The sequence below is a fragment of the Polyodon spathula genome, chromosome 12 (genome assembly GCF_017654505.1).
Source record: "Polyodon spathula isolate WHYD16114869_AA chromosome 12, ASM1765450v1, whole genome shotgun sequence".
In the NCBI taxonomy this organism is placed as follows: Eukaryota; Metazoa; Chordata; class Actinopteri; order Acipenseriformes; family Polyodontidae; genus Polyodon; species Polyodon spathula.
Window position 1 is genome coordinate 16146648 of NC_054545.1, and position 18485 is coordinate 16165132.

Here is an 18485-nt window from a genome sequence, read left to right on the forward strand (position 1 = left end):
AGTGGACCTGAATATGTTTCCAGGCAGATCATTAAAATAAGGTGAGGTCATGTACATGTGCCTTCAGTTATATATATATATATATATATATATATATATATATATATATATATATATATATATGTGTGTGTGTGTGTGTGTGTATATATATATATATATATATATATATATATATATAACCAAATATATGGCAAATGAAGCTGTTGGTAAAAGTGCTTGGTCCCCCTTTCCTTATTTTCTTTACATTTAAAGTCTGAAGTGATCCATACAGAAGGGGACTGTTACTCTGACACATGACCTTAATAAGGCACTTACTTGCTTTGAAAGCTCAAGATATCTTGTGTAATAGGGCGAAGTCCTGGGAACAAACCTGCGACCACACACACCACAAGCAAGCGCCTTAACCACTGCGCAAAAGAGCCAGGCCCTCCTGCATTCGTGATTGTTGAGCGTTTAACCTTATCTCACTGAGAGGGGTTAGAATCCAGAAGGGCAGTGCATCACAGTTGTTAAGACGCTCGTTTGCGGCATGCAGAGTTGCCGGTATGTGCCCAGCTGCCACCCTGTTACTTTGATGCCGTGAACCGGATCTCAGAGATTGGCTTCTGACGATCACCCAGGTTACAGGGGTAAGAGTGTAAAGACCAGTATCCGTCTGACCCTTTGCACTAATAGCTTCATTAAATTAAAAAAGACAAGCCATATGTAATGTTAATTTAGTTTTTAATGAAAGATATCTCTTGTACAGTGTTTTATGGGAGCTAAAGGGCAGTTCAGGACACTGGATGTTCACACAAACCGGTTACAAAGTAATGTTTGTAATAGAAAAACGGATCTGGTTTGTCTGTCAATCAAAAAGGGATTTCGTATTTAAAACACAGTAAGGTATGGTAGATGATCATTTTGCACTCTTTAATTCTTGTGAGCGTTTGTTGTATTAGAATGGTAACATTTACAAATATACTTTGCTTTTGTAAATCATCTCTTCCCTAACAAATCTGAGTGGACCTGCTATGGTTCTCACTTATTGAGAGCTACTTAAATCATTGAGAAAGAGCTGGCAGATTAAATGAGTACGGGGCTATCTGCAAATTATAATTAGAAAACGGGATAGGCATTTTCCTTTGCTCATCTCTACTAGCGATTTTTGATGTATAATTAACGGGAATATTTCATTTACTTAGCGATTCATACAATACATTTTATTTGACCATTGTCTTGGATACAGATACAGATACAAGCAGTATAACAAAACAACAACACATTTATAATAGATATTCCAAACCTATTATTTTAACAAGGTAAAGAAATTCTCTTTGAATGCCAGCTGAAATCATAAGCATGCAACTATTCTGAGCAGTTGATATAAAAAATAAAAAAAAAACATGAAACAGGTGTGTTCTTCATTACAGCACACTTCTACAGCAGACTTCACAATGTGATGTTATCTCAAGAGCATCAAGAGAGTTCTGCATACCTTAACAAGTCATTACTCCAAATAATCACGCGGGTCTAGCGAAAAAACAATTCTTCAAAAAACTCCAGCAAAGCACCCGCATTAGGGGTTACATTAAGAGAGGAGATCATGGGACTTATTTTTTTTTTTTTAGCAGAGCAGCATCAGTGTGAAAACTGAAAACCTCATAACAAATACAAACTGTTTTTCCAGACTCCAGGTTCAAACACAAGTAGTTTATTTGTAGTTTCTAACCAATTCAACAGTTTTTACTTCTCGTGCACTTCCATTCACTAAGTATCCTAGGTCTCACACGTGCAGTTTTGAAAGATGTCTTTTAAAAATGGGGCTTGGGACCACAGCCGGTTACAGAAAGCACTGTTTACATGCCTTACTTTCAGGGAACCATGCACTTCCTAGGTTAATTCACCTTGAGAACAGACTATATAGCGGAAAGAAGTGCACAACAGGTAAGACTTGGAATTGAGTCATTAGCTATAGCCATTTAAAGACTCAACCATAATAACAAAAGTAACAAAAATAAACCAATGATAAGTCTTTGTCAATGTATTTTGTGTTATGTTAAAAAGTAATTATTGTAATTGTTTCTTTTTATCAGCAATGTAGATGCGGATTAAGATGACTATTTGATTTACATTTTTATTTGCTTATATTTAAGACTCTGCAGGAATATGACTGGTCCCACAGCTGTCAAACAAGAGATTAGTTAAGCTGGACCGTCTTCTCTTTCAGCACCTGCAGGAAAACAGTAAAGCACAGTTTATATTATGTCTAGCACAGGATACACACATTTTACAAGCCCCTATGTAGCAGTTCTATTACTTCACAGGCATTCCCTGCTAATGTTAATTATCACAGCAGTATTAGCTATTGTAATGTTTGTACACCTTGATCCAATTTGTATTAAACCCTATAATTATTAGCCTTCAACAATCTGGCATCTGTCTAAATATTACATGTCAGATAAAAGTAATAACAAAGGCGGTAGTTTATTTCAATTTGGACGAACATTCAGTCCTTGCAGTTTCAACGTGTAACATAAACACAGTGACGCACTCCCTTGGGGATTATCAGTTAATTCACTTCAGCATACATTAAGGTGTTCATGTCCAGTGCTTTGTTAATCTAATTGGATCTCCAGGTGGAAAATCCCATAAAAATACCTCTAGCAGAACTATTAGCAGATCACAGCATTACCAGCACTGGCAACAAATATTGCCCAGTGGTTATGATATACTATCTGCCTTATATTGCCACGGTTCCATCAGTGTGACGCCACTGGTATTGTATGTCAGAAAAATGTTAAAACTGTGCTACCATTGTACCAATACTGCAGATGCCCTGTTGATCTACACATAACAATTGTTATGCCCTTGGACTAGCAATAGTAATCATTTCGTAAGGGTTTCGTAACCCCTCTTTTCATGCCAATTGTACCGTGACATAAGATCCAAATTTTGGGGTTAGCTTTTGACAAATCACAGGACACTGTACACCACAGCTCAAAAGTAAGGCCATTAAGAGATACATAACACATCCACAACTGTAGAAAAGTAGCAAGACATTGCAGATAGAAATAGTTCCACTAAATATGCAGTGCTATGAGGAATGAGTAAGTTATAAAACGTAAGATTGGGACTAACATTGAAAATATTGATGATATGAAGAAAACACTTTCATGCATGTCCAGACATTATAAAAACTCTTTATTATGACAATCCAAAAATTCAATTAATGCATACAAGTTAAATTAGTCAGAGGGCAGAACAAAGAATGACTCTACTGAGAGCCTTCCTTTAAGTTGTTCTCACCTGTCTTGGCTGAAATGTCTGCTTCACCTGTTGGCCTGTCTACAGAGTCACTGCTGGTGTAAGACAGGTCATCCAGGAAAGCAGGCCTCTTCACTCCTGTTCTCCTGAGCGCTTTGGCCATGTAGGAGCCATCATCAGCAGCACTGCCAGCTTCCTCCCCCTCTAACTCAGACAGGCTGTCCTGCAGGTGCTCTGCTCCCCTCTCCCCTTTCTGATCTCTCTCCCGGGCTGTGGAAGTCCTAGAAAAGCCTGCCTCCTCCAGCAGCAGGGAAAGCATGGAGTCAGAGAGTCCTGTAGATGGGGTTGCAGGCACTAGGAGACAGGAGACACTTGATACACTGGACTGAGGTCTTATGGACGGATCTTCTGTTAGACTTATACCACCAGTTCTGTTCTGTGCTTGCATGCATTCCTCCAACAGGCTTTTTAACTGGTTTTCAGATAAAAATGGTCTTCCCAACTGGAAATAAATAGAAAAACAAAACACTACGTATAAAACCGGAACATCTCCTGATATAAAACACACATAGAGAGAGTCCCAATAATCTCATAAATGGTTGTAAAATTTGTAAAAACAGTTTATCAAAGTATTCCCAAACACAATCCAGGTTGCAGGAGTGACAGACAGATGAATAAGGGTCCAGTGCATGGGGATCCTAACTACAGTTATCAGTGTCAGTGTCATAAAAAAATAAAGTGACACACAGGCAGACAGACAGATGCCTCCTTATGCCCCCAGAATGTGCTTAACATGTTTGTCCATAGGAAGTTTTAACACATGTATTTCATTAGGGTTACGTAAAAGTGTACATTCCCTAAAACCGTTATCCAATGTGTTTTTATTTGGTGAATCAGTCTCTACATTAATATATTTTGGGATTGTGTTGAAGGTCGTTGGGCAATACCAGAGAAAGACGGCCAGAAAGGTTGAAGGCCCTTCTAACAGTACAGTGCTTCCACTTGGTGACAGCTTATTAAGCTGTATGAAATGCTAGCATGCCTTCCATTTGCTTGAACTGTGTCTATATATAAGAGTATAACTAGGTTATCTTAGGTCACCTCTTCAGTTTGGGTCTTAAGTTAGAAAGGATCACTTCAGTACCAGGAAAGGCTGTGTTATGCTATAGACTAGGTCTCATTTTAGCTTATAATCAATGCTTTGTAGAGTCCCAGTGATGTGTCTACTAATGGCAATTCAAATCTCCTGGTATTAACCCCCCCAAAAAAAACCCAAAACATCCAGTTAACTGAAGCAGCTGGAAATGCATTTTCTGTAATAACAGAACCATAACAAAATCTGTCAGCTTTACAACCCTTTGCCCTAGAAATCTGTTCAATAATCCTCTGCTCTGGACACTGTTAAGATTCATTCAACAATTCCAGTTCGAGACACGTTTTCATCGAAATGGGTAACACATTTTAGCCTGGGGTCTATAAAACATTGAGATACAGTACAGTGCTTGATCTTGCTTGCATTCTCCAAATAATCAGCATTTATTGAATGCAGATGCAGGGGATATTTTAAAGGGCTTTTTTTGTCATTATTCCTGTAATTTACATCAATGCGGCAGTGAGAGCATGCAAAGATATTCTAACGGTATTATCTTTTATTTTTTTTAAGTTCTTTTTTTGTGGTTCACAAATTCCTGCAGGACAAGATTGCACTGGAAACTGAGTAAAATTACTCCACAAGAAGAAGTTAGGAAGCACTGTGTAAAGCAGGGATGTCAAACTCTTCTGATCCTCAAACATAATTGATCTAATTATTAGTCCATATTTCATATTTTTCAAGGTCTTTTGCAGTTGCTGATTTTAAAAAATGCACTTGATCCAAGGAACACGAACTAGGAAACATTCTGAGGCATCAAATAATTACAGCAATTAAGTAATTGAGAGATCGGGTTGAACAAAAGTCAGAAGACACTGCGGCCCTCCAGGAACCGAGTTTGACACTGCTGGTGTAAAGAGTACAACCCCCCCACCCCCCTTAATAAAACAGCTAACCAGGTGAAGCAGTAACATCTAAACAATTAGTATCTGCCCTAGAAATGACGTGCTAGAAAGGGTTGAGCCTCGATTGGTCAAAGTCTTGTTCTCAACACTGCTGGTTGTCAAGTTCAAGGACCCACTCAAATACATTTTGTTTTACTTCTATCAAAGTCTTAAAATATAAGACAAATAAGGCAGTACATCTTCTTGTCCCTCACTGGGCTACACTAAGGTCCACTCCATCTGCCCTGCTGGGTTTACCCTTTGAAGCTGCTCCATGCGATCCATCACAGAAAGATCTTTGACCGCCCCGTGAAGATCAGTTCTATGAAACGTGCAGTAACACCCGAGTTCAGGTCTGCAATTCCATATGATCCAGTATCCATTGAACATTGAAATCAGTGTTATTCCTCTAAGCACTTTTCCATCTGCACAAACCAACTCCAACTCAACTAGTTCCAATATCAAACTGCCTACCCCTGGTTCCATCTGCAGTCTACAATCCAATTTGCAATCAAAGGTGACGATTGCATATGTAACAGGACAGATGCTGGCCACAAATTGGCGACCATACACACCACAAGTGAGCATCCTAACCACTATGCACCTGCTTTCATGTTTATAGAGCTTTTAACCTCACTGACAGGGGACAGAATCCGTAAATCACTGCCCATTACACCCTCCTTTAATCTTTGTGGTCAGCAGCAGCTAATCTATGAGATACGGATCACGGCATCATTGTAACAGGGAGGAGGTTGGGAGCCAACTGGAGACCTCGCACACAGCAAGCGAGCATCTTAACCACTACGCCAGGCTTGTCTGCGTTCATGGTTAAAGAACTTTTAACATCATCTCACCAACAGGGTTAAAAATCTGTAACGGCAGTGCATCTCACAACACCGTGTTACACCTGTATGTATCATGTCTTTGTATAATTGCTACTTGCTCATTGTGGCTGATGGAAACACGGCATCAACGTGGCCCTTCAGATCTGTATTGTATTGCGCATTGCATGTTAGATAACTCATATGTTTATTAATGTGTCACTAGATACGTGTAGGTTCAAAAGTATTATATAACAACTAAAACAACTACCCTCATTTATATATGAATTATTTGATTCACAAATAGTGATACACTCGAAAATAAATATGTTTTAAATAGTGATTATTACTCAGGACTTTTTTTCTCAAGCCAATGTAACATCTGATATATGTTAAGTGAATTCAGAAAGGCAGAGTTACATTCTCTTAATGGAATATGTTGAAGTGTTCGCAGCGTGAAATCTTTGTGGACTCTAGATGTATGGACACGACTTCCCTGCTGGCTTGGCATTGCTGCCATGCCCGAAACGCTTCCAGCTAGAGTGCAGCTAGCACTCCTGAAGACTCCCGCAGAGACTCCCTCACAGCAGACATTCATCTTACAACCAGGCCTCCTCAAAAAAACTCTTGTGTGGATGACAGCTGAATTATACCCTCATTAATTATAAACTCTTGCAGGAATTTCAGTTTAAAAAGGAACTGTTAACTGGGATAAAATTAACATTTAACAACTGGGTTTGGGATTTGCACTAAACTTTTATGAGTTACTTGCTTTGGAGATTCATTTTCTCTTTAAATCTGAACATCATTAAAAGTTTGTCTGAGGAGGGGGGAAAAAAATCACATGTACTTTCTCAAAAAACTTTAGTCATAGAGTACAAAACGACATGTTATTTTTCTGTTTTTAAACAAAATATGTAGAAACAAGGAATAAATCACTGTAAACCTTATTTGAAAATAAGTTCTTTTTTTTAATAATACACTGTCTGAAAGACTCATTTAAAATACTTTAAAATCCTAATTATTTCATTATTTTAGCATGCCTAATCTTGGATTTTTTTTTTACAATTTGAAAATTCTCTACAAATTATTTGGGGCCCTGCTCTGAGGCTGTGACCAGGCTGACCAGTGGGCCGTGGGGATTGCTTTGCTTTATCTGTAACCCATGACTACATAGTGTTTCACTCTCCACCTTCACCTGTAGGGCAGGTAAACAGAGTTGTCAAGGAAGATCCCCATATACAGGTTACTTATAAAAGAAGGGATTTTATGGAACCACTGCCTTGTGAGCTAACTTTTTTTTTTTTAAATTAACACAATTAACACAAGGCTTGCAAACAGATATTTCTTTAATGTAGTGTAGTGCCAGATAAATTAAACACATGTTTGCTTAAACTAGACACCTGACAGCTATGTAGTGAATGCCTGTGTGTAATGAGTGTGAAATGTATGGAATTCTTGTGTTGGCTACAATCACTTTAAGGTTTGGGGTAAAATTGTGAGTTCAGAATGAGGTTTATGTATAGATCCTCCTGGAAGTGTGGACGTTCCTAGAGAATTAGACTCCGTACAAACTGACAACATGCGTTTCTACTTGTTCACTTCTCATACTATGTGGATCCAGTTCATTGAAAACAAGGCAAAGGAAAGTGACAGGGTTTCAAACAAAGTGTTTCCTGTTTAAAAAATCCATTTCTAAGTGATGACAAAAAGTACTTAATAGAAAAAGACATCATGTAATTAATATTTTTGAAATAATTTGACATATGATTTAAATAATTGACCAAAAAAACTTAAAAAAAAGAAAAAAAGAATATAAAAACAAGAAATCTTTACTTTTGTTTTTAAAGGCTTCTAGCAGTGCTATTATTTTGCACTGAAGGGGGAACTCCTTTACTGAGTAAACATGAGAACAGGACCACATTTTACATATATTTACACACTACCTCAGACTGGGACCTAGGAGGTTCCTTTGTGATTTTTACGACAGCATATGTTAACATAGGGTGCTAAGATAAGGCTTAAAGAGACTTCAGTCTTAGTGACAGTTGAAGTGCGAAAGAGTAGGAGAGGTCACGTTTAGGACGGACCCTATAATTACCTTGTCAGGTAGTGCTTTACAGGGCAGTGAGTTCAAACTCAAGTGCTCCAGCTCTCAATGGCAGTACACATTCTTTGCTAATGGCCTCTGTGGCAGGAATCATTTTTCTTGTTGCTATCAGCTGTCCCCTGTGTCCCTGCTGATAGACTAGACCCTTGTACCCAGCAGGGGAGTGGGTCTTTTGTTAAGGTCACCATTCCTCCACAGAGCTGGGCTGTGAGGGAAGAGGTTGATAGGAACTAGCCAGCTGCAAGGACTATTACTCACTACATGTACCGTTTTAATAGCTGCAGCTCACCGCGTCTTGTGTAACTGTGAGGTTAAGGAGCACTTGATTGTAAAGATATGGCGCTTTTGAGAAAAAAAACAACAAACTGCTCACATTTTAATACTGGCTCAGAGACATTAATGTTTTTAATTTTCTCTTCCTGTAAATTATTATAAAGGTTAAAGGCAAATAGTTGCATGTTATGAGCTGAGCTAGTGAGTTACGCCAGAAACTATGTCATTCAACACTATTTTATTACAAACTGGGAAAGAAAACAACTTTGAATATCCCAAACACTGGTATGTCATCAATCTCAGGACATTTATCAGAATTGATTCTTACTATAGTTTTGGCTATATAACTAACTTTTTTATATCCTAAAAACAACAATTATTTTCTACATTTTTTTTAAATCTCTATTTTATAAAACCATGTAAATGAGAATTATCCCTCTCATCTTCCATATGCAAAAATGTAATAATGTAGGCAGTACTATGTGGATAAGATCCCTGAAACACATATTAAAGCTGATGAAATATTTAGAAATGGTCATGTGCGGGAGCCAGTGTTTACTGCCCAAGTTTTTTACAAGCTTCACCTGCAGGGGTAAATTGTTACAACAACTGTTTAGTAGCCAATTTCTCTATGCTTAAATCAGTTTTCTTGCAGTTTCCAAGGTGAATAACTAGCACATTTCAATGTAAAATGCATGTCTTTTTCATGTGACTAATTTGCTGCTACAAAGACGTGAGGTTAAAACCGTTGAAATCAGTTTAAAAAAATATACATTTACTTGTGACAGCCACATGGTACACTGAAGGATTTTTGTGGGAATAAAGCAAGATGTGCACAGCGGTGAATGAAAACACAAAAGAATCTTGCAAAGCTTCTCCCTTCAGAATCCGAGCAGATTATTAAACCCCTTGCATTGATCCAATTATCAAACTGCCTGTCTTCCTTTCTATTCAGCTCTCTGTGCAGCTGCAGTCTTTGAACAATCAAAATGCATTTGAATCTGATCTTTTGTGAGACTGTAGTTAAAGAAACATGAACACGTGCAGCGGTCTGACTACAATTCACCGTGCATGTCCTCACAGAATAATAATAACATTTGAAATATTTTCAAATACTCCCTGAACATCTTATTGTTATGAAGACTACTGGTATGGCTATGGATCCATCCTTGAAAGAGAAACTGTGGCATTTATTTTCTTTTAATTTACTGTACAGAGGGGACTATCAGGAACTGGTATTATGGAAATGTTATTACGTACAGTGCACATACTATTTTCTTCTTTGTTTTTATTTCAATGCAAGCTTTTGTGGTTTATATCTTTTGAACGCCTTGTTGTATTGATCTGAAAATATGCATACAGCTTCTTAAAGGTTGGGGGAATGGAACAGACACAATTACAGATTTTCATATCAAAATCTGTTAGTTATAAACAGATGTATAATGATAATAATTAGCCAGTACACATTCTAGAAATATCTATACAATATTATATATATATATATATATATATATATATATATATATATATATATATATATATATATATATATATAATATCAAGTAAGTCCACACTTGTTAATATTCAGTTGCTTGCCTTGTGTGCTGCATATACTGTATTACATTTCTTATTAAATTAAATTGCAAAGCTGCTTTTGAAACATGCAACGGTTTATTGTGTATAATAAAAAGTGTGTGTGTGCCTCATATATATATATATATTATATTAAGAGTCAGTAATATGAGAGAATTGGTCAGGGGTCTGAATACTTTTGCAAGCCACTGCATGTATGTGTGTGTGTGTGTGTATATATATATATATATATATATATATATATATATATATATATATATATATATATATATATATATATATATTATCCAAAAGCCACACTGGAGTGGTTGAACAAGAAGAGAATTAATGTTCTTGAGTAGCCAAGTCAAAGTCTTGACTTGAATCCAATCAAAAATTTATGGCAAGACTTGAAGACTGCAGTCCATCGATGATCCTCAACAAACTTATCAGAACTGGAACAATTTTTCCATGAAGAACTGGCAAACATTTCACCATCCTACTGTGCAAAGCTAGTAGAGACCTATCCAAAAAGACTCATACCACTAATTGCTGCAAAAGGTGTTTCTGCCAAGTACTGACTTAAGGGGCTGAACACTTATGCCACCAGTAAATTTCATTTTGCACATTTTCTTTGCAAGTTTTGCTGACATTTAACCACCTCTTCATATAATACTGTTCAGTTTAACCACTGCAGCTTTGAATAAAAAAAAGGTAGTTTGAAAAACTGCAAACATTATTTGTAATTCATTAATTGTAGGGGGTGACCCCACTGGAAACCTGGATGACTTTCAACCAAGTTCAAAAATATATATATATATATATATATATATATATATATATAGTATTACTAAACTAAAAGTGAGTCCAAGTTTTGCACAGCACCAGTGGTGGTTTTTGTAATGTGTACTAATTTCTGGCAACATCTTCTGTATCCAGATGTTCTAAACAGGTGCATTATTTGTATTACTTGGCAAACCACATGTGTGTTTCTGTGAATAAAACAAAACATCCACAGTGCATAACACACTGTGCCCCCTAACCCCCTACACTGGAAACAAATTCCCATGCAAATAGAATCAGTCTCTTTGGATTTAATTTAGCTCAGATTCAAAATCAAGAGCACACAATGTACTTGATAATCACAGGCTGTATTCATTCAAACCCAATGGTTACACACTGTTCATTTCAAGCCTGCTTTAAAATAGAAACATGGATAACTAAAATACAGTAGAATTTGTGACGCAAGGTCAGGGCTTGTTTAATCTACAGCTCTTTCAGTCACATGTATGTAATTAACGGCTTTAGTCCCAATCTAGCTAACCGTGTTTAAAGAGTTTTATGCATTTTCATTGATGGATCTTTAAGCCAGAATCGCTTGACACACTGCCTAACATCTGGAAACATCTGAAGTTAAGCACCTGGTAAACACATATCAATACATGGAATCTTGAGACATGACCCAATCTGTAAGCTAAAGCACATCCAGAGTACTCAAATGTATAGATCATATTCAGCCAGTGATCTCTTGTAACAAAGACAAGCCAGAAGCAGCTGCTTCCCCAGAGGTACCATTGGACTCGGTACCATGGTAACCTCAAAAGAATAGTCACAGCTCAGAAATGCTCTCTGTCAGAAGGTATATTTGCAGCTTGAGCACTCAGAGGTAGTAACTGCAGGCTTCTTCTTAGATTGTTTAAAATAGTAATTTCTTTACAAAGCCAGGTGTTCGTACTCTTTTAGCTCAGCCAACACCTGAACCATGAGAAATGAGCCCTTCTCAAACACACAACACAGCCCCTCTTCTGAAGAGAGGGAAAACATATAACCTTAACATTCACACATGTACAAATCTAAACCCACTACCCACACTCATACCTTCAGTGGTGATTATTAAGTTAATCCTTACACACTGGAAAGAATGTAAGGAAATGAATGGAAACATCTAATGCTATATGTATTACACCTGGAGAGGTTCTACTAAAGGACTTTATTTAAACGCACCCAATTTCATTGTAAAGAGGAAAACGATGATGAGAGTACCAATAAGTGGCTAAGGTAGGTGGCCCCTTGTGATGTCACTGTTTTGACATTGAGGTTGAATAGAATTCTGAAAGGTGCCTAAGGTACGACCTTTTAAGGCAGGTGAAGCAAGTCAACCATACCAATATTGAGAGTAAAGCACGCTAAAAATTCAACGTGGTATGGTTAATGTTATGAATTGCGTTTCTTTGCAAAGTATTGTGGCATACAACCCTAATACATTATTGAAGGTACTATCCATGTAGATTACACATGAGAGAAACATGTATATACTCATATAAATGTTTAACCCTAAAGCAACAAGTAACAGAGGTGTTGAGTTTGTAATAGTTTGTTTCGCCTGTGGCTGTGATATAAGGTAAACACAGCATGCTGACTGTCGTTTTGAAGACTATGTGCAATGCCCCTCTGGGTCCTTTAGAATGTGGAGTTTATTTATACAGTGCAAGAGATAAAAAATTTTAAAACCACAGACTGATGACGGACCACTTTAAACATGTAAGGACTAAAAGCATGACATCTTTACTACACATGCTTTGGTTGAACCATGCAAGAGCTACAGTCAAACAGCACAAAGCCGAAAGACACTGCCAGTCACTATAGATTAAGGTTTGATGTGTTTCTTATTACAATCAACAAAGGAAATCGCTTTACCAAATGTTTTTTTTCCAAGTTATAAACAATCAATGGACTACTGTGGGGGGGAAGTCAATGCCAATCCCATCTATTTGTATAGTATTATTTATATTAAGTGAAAAAGTAGGGTTACATTTCTCAGCATGGACTTGACAGATGGAGTACCAACTGGCCTGACATAGTGTGAAGTAGCTGTTTGGACTAAATAATTTAAATATAGGAGACAGAACAGAGAGGTGATGGACACAGGGGGGTCAAATTGCCATCTCCAGCTGCATGAGTGATAATGGACCTGAATGTAGTTAAAGTGCAGTTGTTCCTACATTCAAGGTTCATTATCACAGACAAGTTCAATATTCTTCCTAAGGATGGTCTGTTTAATATTATCACTATACAGGAACTTGTAACTATATATATTAAACATTACTTTAAAGATAAATACTGTATTTAAACACATATCAATTCTGACCCCATCTGCAGCAGTCCAACAGGCAGTTGCTAAAACGATGCACTGCACAGGAACAAAACAAGTGGGGGCAAAAATAGGGAAACAACAAGCAATACAAGAAAGGTTTCCAGGGGAGAAGTCCAAAAGCAATCTGTTTGATGCAGGCTGTGCTTTTTGGTTGACACGGTATCTCTGGGTCTATAGGTTACTTTTTTTATCTTTACATTTTTTTATTCATTTAGTGTGCCTAATTATTTTACCCGTTTTTCTCCCCAATTTGGAATGTCCAATAATTTTTTCCAAACAGCGCAGCAATTACCCACACAGCTCAGGAAAGACCTGAAGGTTCAGTGGGCATCCTCTGATCCCACGATCAAGCCAGCTTTCTTTTTCACCCAGGAATTTGAGAGCAGATGTCAGCGAGCTACCTACCTTTGGAGGACAAAACTCTGCAGATGTCTGCTTTTGAGCTCACTGGGCAGCTGGCCAGCAGGGTTCACTGTAGTGAGATAAGGAGAAACAGTCTCTGCCGGTTTTGCCTCTCTAACCTATGGCAGCGCCAGAGCCAATGCGACGCTCCCTTCGGAATCCATAGTGAAGACCGGCGACTTCGCACATCCAGGACGTGAATCGCCCAGCGCGCCACACAGCTGTGCTTTTACTAGGTGTATAGACTACTTTTACAGGCCCTGAATCGCACTACCAAAGGTAACACAAGTTAGTCCAAGATTACTGTGTAACCAGTTTTATCGACTTGAAATTTCGAACGTATAACAACTACCAAGATTTCCATTTTAGAGATGACATTTATATTTCAAACATAAAGATAAAACTCTACCAAAGAGAACAAGACCACTCAACATTTCTTGGTAAAACACAACTTAAATTAGTGGAATTTGAACCTAGAGCAGGTATTTTAATAGCAAATCCATGGAATGTTACTTTTAATAGATACCAGAATTATTTAACTCTATATATATAGAGAGAGATTGTAATGAAATGGGCAATTCAAATATATTTTTGAATACCAGTATGCAATTTCATAGTGGTTGAATTGAGGGGAAATTAGACCATTAAACAGTTAAGGAATGGCTCCTGGAAAAACACTTAGCTAGTTGAGATTTATACATGTGCCACTGAGGGGCTGGAAGCACTGTCAGAGAGGAACAACTGATCCCTCTTGTCTTGGTGAATGATTTGCTGTTAACTGCCACACAAATCAGAGCACAGCTGAAAATACCAGAGCAGCAGCTAACAACCGGCGGCACAATATTAACACCAAGTTTGCCTCTTGTGTTTCACGTGGTAAATCTGCACAGTCATTTGATATTTTATCATGGTTTACCCAAGCTGATCCTGTGCATTTGTATAATTCTTTACCATACAAATCTGTGGTTTAACATGATTCAGTGTGTTTCACCTGCCTTTCTCTGTGCTTAATACTACACATAGAAATACTAAAAGTAACGCTGTAAAATTCAAAGACAGGGGCTCCCGAGTGGTGCATCCAGTAAAGGAGCTCCGCCTGGAGTGCAGGATGTGCCCTATAGCCTGGAGATTGCAGGTTCGAATCCAGGTTGTCATTGCCGACTGTGACCGGGGGGGGGGGTTCCCAGGGGGCGGCGCACAACTGGGTAGGGAGGGCTTAAGTCGGCAGGAGAATCCACGGTTCACCACGCACCAGCAACCACTGTGACTGATAGGGTGCCTGTGACTCTGCAGTGGCGCCTCCAGATCTGTGTTGTCCTCCGGCACTATGGGTCTGATGGCTTCTCTGTGGATCAGCAGTGTGAAAAATGATGGATTGGCAGGAGCATGTTTCAGAGGACACGTGTCTCTGTTTCCAGAGCTGCTGAGAGTTCCAGCGGTGAACCGGTATTAATAACAACATAATTGGTGATTCTAAATGGGGGAAAACTGGGTAAAAATTATTGGCTATGACTAAATAAATAAATAATAATTCAATGACAAATGTTTTGACTATATCATACAACATATGTTTCTTTTAGTATTTCAAAATGTACCACTTTTAAGTGTTTTTACAGTTAGAGTGCTTTGCTACACTTTTACCCTGGTACACCCAAGTAAACTTTTATTAGTGGCACATGAACATTGTTTGCAGTACTTCAGGGGGGTGCATCACACTTACATTTTTACATATCTCTGGGGAACCGCTTATCCAGGGCTTAATCTGTAAACAAAAAGGCACCGCATCTTCTAGACCAATGTACTGACCTTGATCTAAAGTAATGTATACAGTTCTTTTTTGCATTTTTTTTCTTTTAGTGTTTTTACTGTTCATCATTTGCAAATGGTATAATTTCTGCCTGTTAGATAAATAGGTACCAGATCTGGGTTCTGCTGTGATCCAGCCTAAATTAACCCATGTGTTTATCTAATAGTGATAGCACTTAATATTAAAAGCATTGGTGCCTATCTATCCATCTGCCTGTCACACATAGATTGCTAAATGCATTTATTGGTACATGTTCACTTGTAAATGCAAATTTGTTAGGAAGTAATGCATTAACTAGAGAAAGTGAAATATTGCATGTTAAAATTTTATAAAAATAGTCTTTTTGACTACGGATGAATATAAATGAACCAAATGTAAGCCAACAAGTCCAGTACAGAGAGTTTAGAGAACAGAAGAGACCATGAAACAATTCTGGGTCATGCCAGTTGCTCTGGCATGTATTGTAAAATCCCTCTGCTCACAGTTGTGAGTCTCAAGGTCAGCTCGAGCCCTTTTTCCTAGACAAGCTATTTCCTGGACCGCGCCAGTCAGTTTCATGAGAAGGTTAAGCCCAGTGTCACTGCCCTGTTGCACTAAATCAGTGTCTGCACAAACTTGGACAACGCACAGCTGAGAAGCTTATCAGCCTGGCTCAGTCGCCAACTACAGTACATGCGTGCTACTGAAGTACTTTATTAAGACAGAAGCGTTGACCAAAACTGTATTACAGCATTATACAGGGTGTGGTCACCAAGGAACTACCTTCCTCTGCCACAGCTCTTGATACATTAGTATTATGACTATAACCTACATCCACAGTATGCACATGTAAAAAGTGTTACTAACATGCACGTATACTTACAAACAGCCGGCTCCATACGGCATATCTTCAGATTCTGATTTGTGCTAAATTATGTATTTGGATGTAGTTCATTTTCGTGAAAATGCAATGCATATGTAAAGATGCATATAAGACATTATAAAATAAATGTATTTTAACGTAATGGGACTCATGTATTATTCTGCTCCAGCAGAATTGTTTTTTTGTTTTTTTTGTTATCAGTGACCAGTCAGGGAAGATTTAGTAGGTCGACTTCTAATAGATTTGAAACCGTTTTGTAAAACAGCCCTGCTGCATGCAAGCCCATCTTGTGTAATAAGTGTATTACTGTCACGCTGGCACATGATTGGGAGACTATATAAATATATAAAATCCAGGTAAGTGGATACAGAGACTGAGGAGAGCATATTTATTTGAGAAAAGAGAAAATCTGTTTTCATGCTGGACTCATTTTTAATAGTGTTTATGATAAATTATACCAAGTTGTGTGTATCCCACTGCTATATTTATGCTACAGTATATTGACATCATTAATAGAGACTTTCAGAAGCTCATTCCACAACTCCGCATGCCATGCCAATGACAAAGTTTCGACAAGAAGCATTTTACAACGAGATTGAAAAAGACCTCCAGTTGAAAAGTGTGTCACTGAATTTAAGTGTATTTTAGTATTTCTAAATTCACTGCTAATGAGTGTTTAATAATTATGGAGGATTTCTCTGTCATACTTGGTTGAGACAGATTTTAGATGTAAAAATTGTCACGCTTTGTAGACACAGGAGCACTGTAAAGCTGAACATGTAAACACTGAAGGACAGTGCATGCAGTATATCTCAGAGGACAGCTACAGTGAGGTGAGGATCTTGACACTGGATCGAAAGGTGTTGCTCAGTTAATGTTTGCATACCACCAGGGTCTCCTCACACAGAAGTTGTTGTGACTTCTCTTTTTCTGCTATAAATACTCTACTGAGCAAATATGCTTTTCTTTTAAAACTGCAAACTTGAGACCTATATAGTGAATGGATGTGCATGGCAGGAATACATTATGAAACAATTATGTTAGCTTCAATTACTTTAAACATATACTTTTCCAAGAATATTCCAAATATTCCCTGAGAGAAAATAGATAATAGGCAATAAATGAATTCATTAAAAACATACACTGACCAAGGCGTCAATATCATAACAACCACCAAAACCGTTTCTTCCATATAGAAATAGCTGCATTTCAAAACACTACTAATATAATTTCAGATCACCAGACACATTATAGACTGCATACGCATACCCCACGTAAAGCACGAAGAGGAACAAACTCCAAGAGGAAAAGTCTCCCCTGTCAAAGAATGGCTGCAGCTGCCAGGTTTATTTAGGTCTCATCTGGCTTCTTGGTTGAGAAGCACACAATATACACAAGGAGCTGCTAAATATTAAACAGCAGTGTTAAACCAGAGATCTTGCAACCGATCACAGATCCCAGTCTCCTTGGCATCCACGAGAGAGCTCTTTCATGTTCAAAAACACAGCAGCACAACATCTGGGGATCTGTGCCTTTAAACCCATTCACAAAGCTATCTAAAGTGATCTAAAGAATGCTTTTAAAAGTATATTGGTGTGTGCTTCATTCTGACTCTCGTATTGATAGCTTGATAAGAAAGGTGCACTATAAACGTGCTTTATTTAGAAATAAGAGAACGGTTTTATTACATAGTTAACAACTGCATCTCAACTGCAAAACTCTATCTGGCTGATTGACTTGACCTGTGTTTTAACACACACCACAGTGACATGAACTCAAGGTTACTTCAGTGACATCTCAGAGAAATCTCCATTGGTTAACATGTATTTTGAAATGTTTAATTGACAAAGGACATTCATACTTATGCTCAAAATTACCTAATGCAACAAATCTGCACTCTTTAAAATGTAAATAACGGGGTTCCGAAAAACATAACATTGCATGTTCCCATGTTGCTACTTTATTTAAACAGTTGTAGAAACACATGGGGACGTGTAACACTGTATTTTCAGAACCTCTCTACTTGTTCTTTAAGACCACGTGGTGGTAATGTCTTGGCAACTCCTTAATGCAAAACCAGGTTTGGAAGTGACCTTTGCATCCTAAGAACCTGGAATAGCTTGTCTATTGAGTTTAGATCATTATCCATTAACACTTTTAAAATCTTTACAATTTTAGGTCGTCTCATTCCTGCTGAACTGTTT

General features: G+C 37.8%; 1 protein-coding gene across 1 annotated transcript in view; it reads right to left on the reverse strand.

Annotated features, from left to right (window-relative positions):
- Window positions 1-197: 197 nt before the first annotated feature.
- Window positions 198-18485, reverse strand: part of fsip1 (fibrous sheath interacting protein 1) — a 139964-nt gene continuing 121676 nt past the window's right edge. The window contains exons 12-13 of the mRNA XM_041265195.1: window positions 3289-3748; window positions 198-2212 (exon numbers count right to left, since the gene is read on the reverse strand). Of these exons, the coding sequence (XP_041121129.1) occupies window positions 2184-2212; window positions 3289-3748 (489 nt within the window). The 3' untranslated portion in view covers window positions 198-2183. The remainder of the gene's footprint in view (window positions 2213-3288; window positions 3749-18485) is intronic.